The sequence below is a fragment of the Antechinus flavipes genome, chromosome 2 (genome assembly GCF_016432865.1).
Source record: "Antechinus flavipes isolate AdamAnt ecotype Samford, QLD, Australia chromosome 2, AdamAnt_v2, whole genome shotgun sequence".
In the NCBI taxonomy this organism is placed as follows: domain Eukaryota; kingdom Metazoa; phylum Chordata; class Mammalia; order Dasyuromorphia; family Dasyuridae; genus Antechinus; species Antechinus flavipes.
The window spans coordinates 237,228,811-237,240,954 of NC_067399.1; the positions used below are offsets into that span (position 1 = coordinate 237,228,811).

General features: G+C 31.9%; 1 protein-coding gene and 1 long non-coding RNA gene across 3 annotated transcripts in view; both read right to left on the reverse strand.

Annotated features, from left to right (window-relative positions):
- Positions 1-12,144, reverse strand: part of LOC127548918 (uncharacterized) — a 444,700-nt gene that overhangs the window by 371,756 nt on the left and 60,800 nt on the right. The window lies entirely within an intron of this gene.
- The window catches only part of ADNP (activity dependent neuroprotector homeobox), a 30,154-nt gene that overhangs the window by 5,500 nt on the left and 12,510 nt on the right, over positions 1-12,144 (reverse strand). For both annotated transcript variants that reach the window (XM_051976581.1, XM_051976582.1), the window contains exons 2-3: positions 4,048-4,160; positions 760-852 (exon numbers count right to left, since the gene is read on the reverse strand). In XM_051976581.1, the coding sequence (XP_051832541.1) occupies positions 760-852; positions 4,048-4,155 (201 nt within the window). In that variant the 5' untranslated portion in view covers positions 4,156-4,160. The remainder of the gene's footprint in view (positions 1-759; positions 853-4,047; positions 4,161-12,144) is intronic.

Genomic DNA, 12,144 nt, shown 5'->3' on the forward strand with positions numbered 1-12,144 from the left:
AATAATTGTGTAGCTAGCCAGTCCTTTGCTGAGGATAAAAAAACAACAGCAAAAAAAGCCCAAAAACATGCTTGAGGAGATTTTTTTTTTTCTTCAGAAATAAACATACTATCAAATAATTAGCCCATTTATCTGCCAAAGCACAAACCTTCCTCTAATGTCAAGATGTATGATTGAGATCATAAATCATGCTCAAGAGAGGACATAGCAAATTATATTAGAATTCTTTTATATTTTAATATCCTTAGGTAATTTCCACTCTTGCTTGGATTAGTATTCAAGATTCAGATAGCTACACTATTGTATCTCAAATAAGGAGAGTTCAGAGTCTGTGTTTCCTTCCAACTGAAATAACCAGTATCTCAATAATAAGTTATCACTTTAAATTCTCTCCATATAGTTACTGTCATTCCATTTAGACATCTGCTTCCCTGTACTTTAACATATAAGTAGCAAGTCACTGAGTAATGGAAACAAGAAAGGCTTATGTAGTAGAGAAGAGTCAAAGAGCCTTTTTTAAATTTCAAAGAAAAGCAGAGATACCAAATTACAAATAAAATACGTAACATATTTTACCAACAGGATTTTTCCTATAAAAACTTTGAAGCTAGAAACCACTAGTGAATGACACTGCATTTTAATTTATTAAAAATAAATCTATTTTTCATTGTTTGTATTTGCCTAATGATGAGAATGATGACAAAACTCATTTAGGGTTCTTCCCCAACTTGGAAAACAGGAAATATGGTTTAACTTTACCTGGTTTTTTGTAAGTGAAGGGTCCCATAATCCTACATCCTCCCATGTAGTGTTTTTCAAATAAAAGTCATTAGGTTCAAACTGTTTAAAATCCTGCAAGAGAGAAACAAAGCGTAAAGAAACAATTGCCAATAGTATTAATAATGGCCAGAACCTTACATGGGGTCAACTACTTGTTAAAGGGATAGGAGGAGGTACAAGATGTCCTTTTTCAAGAACTAAGGACAGGGGAAAAGCTACTGCTTGTATGCCTCAGGTAGAACATTCTATGAAATACTAAAAAGGCACACAGCCTCATAAAACATTCTTAAAGAAAAATTTTAAATGTATAACTTTTATTTCTGAATTTCTCCACCTCTCCCACATCTTCAACCTGTGAGCAATCCTTTGTGAAAAAGTAAAATGCAGTTTAACAACACAAATCACAACATGGAGATAGTATGCAATATTCAATATATAGTCCCCCTTCCTTTGCAAAAAGGGAAGGGAAAAGCATTTTTATCAATTCTCAGATGGTATTAAAATTAGTGTTTTTCCTCTTTTTGTTTTCTGTTTACAATATTGTAGTTATTTTTTGTTATTGTTTTTCATGGTTCTGCTTACTTTACTTGGAATTCTCTGAATTCTTGATATTTGTCGTTTCTTGTGGCACAGTGATATTCCTTTACATTTGTATACCATAACTTGTTTAGCCATTCCTCAAATTGATGGTATAATACTCTTTTTGAACCAGACTTTTCCAAAGTCAGTGAGCTATTCAAGGAAATTGCCAAAAATCTTATGTCATAATCAGTGCATAAGTGCAGAGCATTTTTCATTATAGTTCTTTTTACCTGTTATTTCTCTATTATATTGCAGATCTTACAATTTAGTATATTTATTTCATGAGGTTAGGCCCTAAATTTTAGTTTCATAATAAAAGGTTCTCCAAGTCAGATTTCTGAAAACAGAAAGATTGCTCATTGAATATACATATGTAGAAAAGTGTTTCTTTAAAGATACATATTTTCTAAAAAAACAAGAGAATGAACTAAATTGGAACTAAATTTGGCTGACTGATGAAAAGTAGAATGAGTGGGGAACTAGAACTGCTATGCTGACCAACAGAGCACTAGTCTATAGAAATCTGTTGACAGAGGAAATAATTTTATCATTCTTTCTCAACATTATCAAAATGGATTCTTAAAGACTAGTTCTCCAAAGAATGTGGATGAAAACTCCACCTACATATATGTGTGTGTGCATATAAAACAACATTATATATCTCATAAAAATATCTTATTCCTTTTTGAATGACCATTTAAGAGCTTATATTTAAAGTTTTGTGGTGCTGTGGGGGATAAAAAAAAATTAATAAGACAAGGTTCCTTAGAACTTAGAGTATAGCATAGAACAAAGCTCACAAATAACTAGTTTACAAAGCAATATGTAATAATTACAGAAGGTACAAATAAAATTCCAATCATAAGCATTTTGATATTTGCACTCTAATCACTGGAGTGACACAGATTCCAGAATCAATTCTATTGAATATGAATATTCTATCCCTTTCACCTCCACCTCCCCCTTCCCAAGGAAGTTTATCTAGTTCTTTGCAGATTTAGAGGACATATTTCCACACATGAAATATAATAAACATATAATCACACACTTGAAAAGCATCTGTATCTATTATTTACATTTATTAATTTATTTATTAATAGGTTTCAGGAAAAACCATGTTTGACTCCCCCTCACCCCCCCCCCCAAAAAAAAAATCTACTTCATCATTTCGCATTTTTATAAATTGCTTTGGAAATAGTGCCCTTTTACTGATAACTCGACCTTAAAATAACAGAACTGTTAAGACTTGTTTATTACTACTGTGATGGGTCAAAGGTCCAACAAATATTACTACAGTCTGGTTTCAATTCTTAGGGGGAGGAGAACCTACATACAAATTATAACACTTCGAAACTCTTCACATCTAATAATTCAGGGCACAATATGCTAGCTGAAGCTAATCACAACAGTAACTGCTAAGATCCTACTTATTTCCATGATGTTACCTGCAGCAGAGATTCAATTCCCTACTTGAAAATCGAATACACTTCCGGTCCAAGGAGATCAAGGCGAAAGAAAAGGCCCCATGTACACTAACATACTCAAGCAATACTTTTTAACAGCAAAATCTTCAAAAAGGAAAAAAGTGAGTACCTATCAATTAGGGAAGGCCTGAACAAATTGTGATAAAGAATTTAATAGTGTTTGTGATGAAAGAAAATATGAATGATCCAGGCATGATGGTACACACTTACAATCCCTCTTTCTGGACAGGCTGAAGCTGGGAGGTCAATTGAGCTGGGTTCTAAGCCATAATGGACTAAACCAACTGGATATCTATATTAAATCTGGCATCAATGATGAATCCCTCAGAAGTAGGGAGCCAAAAGGCTGGAAAGAATACAGGTGAAAGCTCCCAGAGTGTTCAGTCACAAACTTCCCTTCTCTAAGCAAATGGGTGGGATTTGAGTTACTGTCGAGGACTGGTCAATGTGTTTATCTGTTTAATTAACTAGACTTCTTTGTTAGAAGAATGTAAGTTGTGGTAGGAGTATGAATTTTGGAAAGTGACAGCAGAACTTTAAAAAGTATTATAAAACATTTATAAAAATGAACTGCCTTTATATATATATCTTAAGGATGTCAATGTCAAAAAGATTCCACATATACAAAAAATTATATAGAATTCTTTGCAGTGGTGACAAAAAATTGGAAACAAAGTAAGAGCTCATCAACTGGGGAATGGCTGAACAAACTGTACAACATGACTTTATTTACCATAAAAAATGAATAAAGAAGTCAGAACAACAAAGATGACCTGTATGAAGCAGTATTTTCTTTGCTGAACCAAGAGATCAATATTCAATTATTACAAAGCATCAATTAAGAAAACCCAACAACTATAAAAGTCTACAGCACTATACTGAACTATGATAAACAATCTTGGTTTTGAGAGAACAGAAGATGATACACATTCTTCTGGTAGAACGGGAGGATTATAACTATGGAATGTTTCATATATTATTATCTTTAGTTTTTTTGTCAGTTAGTTTTGCTTACCTGTTAATCTTTGTTACAAAAGAAGGTTCAATGTGGGAAGGAGAAAGAGGTTATATTGGAAATGACTTAAATTTTTTTTTTTAAAGATACCAACAATAATAATTAAAATTCCCTAATAGCTGCCAAAATAACTGTTCCAACCATTTATATTTTAAAATAAAAGGTGGCACAATATGCAATACTTACTTCTATATGTTCTTTACAGTATTCCAAACCAATGTCACTAAGTATTTTTTTCACAGTTTTCCGGGCTTTTCTTAAACTGCCAAGGTTGTTGACAGGAAGTTGGAACATAGTTTCTATTGGGAAAAATTTTTTTAAAGTTAGTTAAAATACATACAATTTTCATTATTTGCTGTACCTAATGCCTCTTGCTGGAATCATGAACACTATGAAGAATCTGGCAAAAAGGCAGGTGTAGGCATCTAGTTTGGACTGAATAGGGAATTAGAACAAGTATCCCCCAACCCTATTAGTTTAATAAAGTTTCATTATGGTTTAAAGTTTCTAATAACCATGATAGGAAAATGAAGATTTACTGGGTGAAGCAGACATATTTGAACTGTAGTGATTATAAATCCAGTTCTTTCTAAATCTCAGTTCATCTGTTAATTTTGAAAACAAAAGGAAAAAAAAAACCCAACTGTGATGAACTCAAAGTTAAGAGCTGAGGAGCAACTGTCTTAAGTGAGAGATTACCCTTTGACAGATAGCAAAATTCTTGAGAGGCCTAACTCTTATTTACTAGATAGTGGCAAACACCAAAGGACATTAGTTTTGCTGTCCAGAAAATCCAATGCATGTTTGTGCATTAACTGGGGGTATTTTTAGAAGATATGCAAAAACTAAAGAAACTGCTTTTTCTTTTAAAAAAAGAAGGTGTGGGAAGGAGAAGATGGGGGAAGAGAGGAAAGATGCTAGGATAAGGAAAACCCAGCACAAGAGCAGATTATTCCAAATGCTAGGTTAACAACTCTCCCTAAAAAAGTATTTTTTTAAACTTAAACTTCCAGGCATGCTTTAATATGTAATATAGCCAATATAGTCAACACTTTAATATAACTTTTTTTTATTAAGAAGTTTTTATTATTTCATAATCTAAATCCAAAATTTTGTTGAAATATGAGTTTGAAATAATGGAGATACAGAAACTTGATTCAAATCATGTGAATTTTAAAATGCCAGATAAAAGTCCAAACAAAAACCACTATTTTTTTTAGTGCTTCAGAAGGACCTCAGTCCAAATTCCTTATATTATAAATGGAGAACGGAAGGTCCAAGTCAGTTAAAAACTTGCCTAAGATCACATAAGAGGTAAGTGTTGGAGCCAAGATTTGGAGCCATGCCCTCTGATTCTAAATTCTTTTGATTATACCATGAAAATTAAACTAAAGCTGGACAACATAATGAACAATGTTATGTGACAATCACCATTGGAAAACATATAAAGTTAAATCTGCATAATAATATCCATTAAACTATAAGACACAAGGTCTCTTGACTATTTACTAAGTTAACACAATATTTTTTAGTATTAGCCCTTTATGGAAAGAAGGAAAGCACACTTGTGCTGCAAATAAATGTTTTTGTAGTTTTATGTCAGCTCAGAACCAACATTGTAAAGGTAAATTTTACTCATTTGTTAAACTTTTGTCAAAAGCAATCTAAAATTAAACGATCTTCCAAAAATGAAAATCTTGCTTGATTTCTTATTAGTCCAAGTAAACTAATCCTGATTTTTTTGGGGGTACTTTTTGCAGAGAAACTCCTTTATGGGGCATTCATAAGAAATATTAAAACACTGTAGGCTAATTAGAAAGAACATTCATCAATAATTACAGAGCATGAATGAAATCAGAGGGGAAAAAGAGCTACTGTATCTTTCAGCTCTGCTCAATTCAAAAATTTCCTAGAAAAATCAAGCCACCAGGATGATTTTGGTCTATCCCATGTAAGTATCAATTTACCTCAGAAACTGAAATTTGCTCAAAAGGGACTGATAGTACCGATTATCTCTATTTCATGGAGAAATAGCAAATATTTTCATTACATATCCTGGAATCAGCATGATAACTGAAACTAATAGTCTAAGAGTAATAATATTCAAAGAAGCTTTTATAAAACAACTCATTTTCTCCTATTAAAAACACCAAGAATCTTAAGTGTTTATCAAGTTCAATTAAAAATAATTTAAAACTTTTCATATTTAGTTAAATAGTGCCTGGTGCTTAACTCATCAAATTAGAATTTTGAAGAACTGAGCAAGTTCTTTTAGGATTTTGGCTACTGGTCATAGCAAATCTGTACTTTGCAAGCACTGATATACTGGCCACAAAACCTTGTCTTGAGCATTCTTCTTTAAGTTGAGTTAAAAGTCTGCAATGTCAAGACTCCACAAATAGATCCCTAATATTTCCAATTCTTCTCTATGATATACCTTCTCTTTCTCTGATGGATTTGAATCTTTTGATGAAATTCAGTCAAAAAGACAGAGAGGTAAAGATTAAGCAGTGAAAATTTCAACTGTAATTCACAGGCCCTGTATTTGTAGCATATTGGCTACTTTTCACCTTAGTTCTCACCCTTGTAAAGTACTTTACCTGCCTTGGAGCTAAGGATATCACCTAGATTATTGATAATATAGTCAAATAACTAGAAATATTGGGTTTATCTACTGTACTTGTTTGCTAATTAGGCAGTTTCCTAAATATTAAAGAACAACAGAGAATATTCAGCTGAAAAAGGGCAAGAGTAGGGCAGGTGGGGAATAAGGACTAGTTAATATTATTTTCCTGAATAGTGATTGAGAGTTGGCAACTTATTATGTGAGAAGCAATGACAGAATCAACACAATTTTAAAAAAATTTTGTCTAAGAAGAGATAACAGGAAGACTCCATGGCAGCACAGTGAGTTATATGCAATTTAAAATAAGACTTTAAGAAACTTCACCTTAAGTCCTGTTTATGCAGTGGAGGTTACTTTGGGTTCTTTAGTATTATATTCTGGCACATTGTTAGCTCTACCAAATCCTACCAGTTTTAAAAAATTTTATGTTCCTCGTGACTTCTGAGAATCTGTAGCAACTTATGAAGAGACAGCAGAGAGGAGGTCATTTGGGAGTTGATTCATTTAGTCAAAAAAACAAAACCATTTAACTAAGGCAAGAAGGGTTGCATTATCCATAATAAAACTAAGGATTTCTGAATTAGTTAAGAATTAATATACAATAATAAAAATGGAATGTTCCCCTCTTCTGGACATGTAATGGCCCATTCTACTACTCCATATGCTCCCAACAATGCAGCTTCACACCCAAGTAATTTCTTTCCAAGATAAATTGGTAGAGGTGAAATAGCTTCAGTCTAAGTTTGACCTGAATTCTGTTCCATAAACAATTGCTTAACCTTTCTGGGCTTCAGTTTCCTCCTCCATAAAACAATGGGGTTAGAATAGATGGTCTCTACCATCCTTTTCAACTCCAAAATCTTATGACTATGTGAAGAAGAAATTATATTTAAAAGGCTGCAAAAGCTTGACATAGAATCCTAACAGAGTGTTTTGAGAGCTCAATCCTTCACTTTTGCTCTGGAACACAAGGGAACAAGACAAGTGTGCATTCCAAGCAAGGTTTCAAAATTATCCCACCAGAGGGTTGTTTTTTTTTTTTTTAAGGCCCCACAAAAATGTGATCTATTGCAAAAAAGAATTAAATGTAATTACAAACTTAAATGTATTTATAAAAAGTAGCATTACAATATCCTTTACTACAACCATGCCTAAGCCTAGTTCCTACTGCAGTAACCATGAATGAAAAGGATAGAAATTTGTTACTAGAGCTAGAAATGAAACAGGCATAGGGATTGAAACACCTATACATTTGAGAGAACTTCATTTTGATATTTACTCAATTTATTTTATTTATAATTTATAAATTTACTTTATTTATAAACTAAAAGCCAGGGGAAATATAAAGTTTCCGGAAGATATTCATAAAGCTAGGAGTAAAGCCCTGACCTTTTAGCCGCTTTCTCTAAAATTCTTTATCAAAACAATGAGAATGGAACTTTTTCATCATCAAACTTCAAAAATGTTCTGTGCCCTTAGGCTACCTAACTCCTAATAACAAAGTTAAACACCTCAAAGCCAAAAATAGCATTACTTTAAAAAAGAAGCCAGATCCCAGTCATTATCACCATAACCTTGATACAAATCAGCCTCAATAAACCTGCCTACTACTTTTTTTTTTTTTTTTTTGAAAAAACATAATGCTTTAGGGGAAAAAAATGAACAAATTCTAAATTGATGTGAATTCATGCTTAAGAACTGATCCTACCTTCTATCAAATTTAATAGAATAGGCAAATGTTAAAGTTAAAAACCAATCTTGATTGGCTAACCATTTACTTACAAATTTAGGATACGTGAATGTAAGAAATGTCAAATATTTTTGTCATTATCACTTGTAACCTTGCACTAAAACAAAGATAACCAAAATTCCTACAAACACAAATAAAATTTCTTCTAATGGCCCTGTAAGGTAGGAAGGGGCAGGCATCTAAAGAAATACAAACTAACACATCAGGTTGAGAACACATTAATCTATCATCTAGTATATCAAGTTACTTTCAAAAATGGAATATTTTTATTTTTATGAAGTAGAAGTCTAATTATTGCTTTCCTGAAGCTATTCCATCTATTGTTTAATCTTCATCTAGGAGTAAAGAAGGAAACAACAGCAACAAGGTGCAAACTTTACTTAAGCTAATACATTACCTTTCAAGTCTAATTACAACTATTTAAAAACCAATAACTTAGTCAATTGTCCCATCTTATCACATCAGAAAGGAAATAGGGTAAATCCAGCTGTCTTTCTAACTACAGTAATCACAAACAAGCTAAAGGCTGTCTTGGCTTAGAAAAGAAAGTTAAAATCTTAAATATCCCTCAAGCAAACAATACGAGTTTAGCATCTCAAAGAAAGATTTGAAGAACCTTGGAGGGAATCAGGTACTTTTAAATTATTTGTATTATTCATTCAGTAAAGCAGTTCAATTAGGACAACTACTTCCCAAAGCACCATCTTCCCAATTTTTAGGTTTCAGTGAAAAAGAAAAATTGAATATTTAATATTCACTTAGGTAAGGATCAATTTAATTGGAGAAGCAGTTAGATAAAGACCTGAGTTTATAATCTCAAATCAGTATTATTTATTATATTAGCTACAGGATCTTGTATAAGGGTCCTTATTTCCAATTCTGATTTTCTCAAATTGTAAAATGGGAAGAATGATATGATACTTGATGGACTGAAATGGTGGTGAAGAAAAGTGCTACATAATTTGTGAAGAAATATATAATATCATTTTTGTTTCAGTGAAAATAAAGATCTATAATTTTTTTAATTATATAATCCTTTCTAATTTTTATGTATGCAGAAATTCCTTTTAAAAATATAAAGTTAAGGATCCTTATTTGTGTCTGAAAAAGGGACCAAGAACCTCAAACATAGAAAAAAATTTCAGACAGGGATCAAACCTGTTCAGAATGAAGCCAGATTGTAGCATTTTGCGAGAGAATCTTTAACTTTTTTGTTTGTTTTGATATTTTGTATAGTCTTATAAGTGGCAATGACTCCAGGCTTCCTAAGCATTTGGCATGAATTTAAGGGGCTATATAAAATATTAAAGCTGGTGCTCATTTGAAATAATTTCTTACTGACTTGAATTCCACTATTCATTTACTCAGGACTAAAGATAAATGAAGTAGAATATCGAAATCATATCAGAGCACAAAAAACTTTCATGTAAAATCCAAAATGGAAAACAAGGTAAATATTTTGTTTTTCTTCCCAGTAATACTAAACTATTAGCTAAGTTAATAATGTAGATTTTCAACAAACAAGTCTGTTGAAACAGAATATGCTGGTACATGCACATGCTTATCTAAAGAAATTTAAAAGTTTCTTTACTGTTGCAGTACAGTTACAAAGACTTTATTTTCTCTGGGAAGTCCATAAAAACTTATTTAGTAAGATAAAGCTAAACCCCGACTTTGGTTGATTAACAGTTAACCAATAGATGACTGTCAATAGGGCAATAACTATTAGCGATAATGGTACATCATTTTCTGAACTGAACAAATAACTTCTGCTTCTGTAATCTCTCACAATAATGCCCCTCCCCCTTTTCTTGTTTCTAAATAATTGAAGACACTCTATTTTTGGTGTTAACGGCAAAAAGTGGGATCAAATAATTAAACTGATGGAAACAATAGTTGACCTTCCTTTTTTTTGGTTACAAAGAAGAAAACCAAGGAATTCCCACCAGTTTGACTTGTATCTGAAGTACCTGAAACTCCACAATTCCCCAGAGTACAGGCATTATTAGGAGAGCATTTCTTTGGGCAGACAATCCTAAAGGAAGCTGAAAGGAATGACACCACTTTTAGGATTATGACTTTAAATGATTTACTAAATCTATCTGGGTAAAACCATCTTTCTGGGTAATTTTCATATTTTGAAATTTGCTATAAATCACAATGATATTCTAAGCTAAAGGCTGCCATGTTATATTTAGAATTTCCCTGGAAAGGCAAGGCATTTTAGGAACAAAATTCTTATGAATTTTATTAAAGCTTCAGGAAAGTACTTCATTAACACACAACTGTAAAATTCTTTTTGTAGATTTTCTAATATCTTAGTGCAAACATTTAAGATCCCTTAATGACCAAAACTTTTAGAGAAAAAGAAAATACCCTCATGTTGTTTAGTTTTCTCTTTCACAAGATTGCTGTGAAGATCAATTAAGTTAACAAATGTAAAGTGATATGCAAACCTTAGGGTTCCAAATAAATATTAGTTTTTATTGTTATTTTTTTCTGTATGTACTGTGGCAAGATAATTAATACTTTATATGTATTAACTCAAATTGCTTACAATTTCCAGGATGAGGCCCGCGTTTTAAAAAACAATTTCATTTTGATTCAACAAACATTTAAATGTTTGTTATGTGTGCAAGGCACTGTGCTAGATTCTTGAGAAATAAAGATGACAGAAAGAAAAGGATGAAAAAAAAAAGGACCATACTCTCCAATAACTAACATTCTACTTTTCCTTCTAATTTCTTCACAGGAACTGATATGATTGGAATGTCTGAGATTCTGAGCTATGCTTCTCTAGTTGTGAATCCATGCTCTTCAAAGGATTTACTTGTTAACAACTCTCAAGAAAATCTTTTTAAAAGTTTGTGGATTTAAAAATATATTGTATAAAATCTATATTGTAACAACTCTTGATCAAATAGTTATAGTAAGATATTACATCTCAACTGGGACCATTCAATTCTTAATAATTCTTGCTCAATATAACATAAACACAGCCTTTCATTGTCCTCTATGCTTTGGCAACTGATCTCTCAAATGCCAAAAATTTTAAAAGAAAAAGGGGTTATTTTCCATTACATTTCATATCTCCAACTTTTCTTCTCACATTATCCTCTATAGTCCCAGGACAGTGATGCTTAAGAGTCATAAGCAACAGGAATAGAGTTTAAACAAAGTTAGGTTCTTATTGGAATTGATAAGGAGTATTAAACATTAATATTGAAACACTTAGGGCTGGCCTGGAAATAAGTTGTGAAAAACTCAAAAAAAGACCTTAAGCCTATAGCATATACCTATAGCTGTACAGCAATCACAAATGCAGTACAAGAAAAACTTCTAGATTTTACAACAAATATAGCTTAAAGTTAGTCATACATTAATATATTACTCTGTTAATAACAAAGACAAAAAAGGAAAGAGATAAAGATTAAGCAAATCATTTTTTGACATTTTCTTCCATATGGTTAGTACTACTGCAATATGACATAGTTACTCTCCCAATTCGATGACTTTAACAATCCAACAAATTTAACAAAGTTTCAAATAAAAAAACTTGTTTTATTTTCAGAGAAAAAATTACCTTCTTCAAGTAAAATATCAATCATTAAAATGGAACAGTCCCAGCCTTCAAGGAAGTTATATGCTATTAGAGACCTGGGAAATGATCAAGTCCGACTTCCACATTTCACAGATAGGGAATTAGAAGCTGACAGAGTCTTCTGATATTATACAGCTAGTTATTAGTAGTGTTAATACTTAACTCAAGTCTTTAAATCTCTAGTCAGTGCTCTTTATACCATGTTCTTTATACCATCATCCTGATTAAGCTCTTTTTTTTTTTTTTAATCTTCCATGGCACATGAACAAAGACAGGATGGGTCATCTTACATGTCTGAGTATCCCA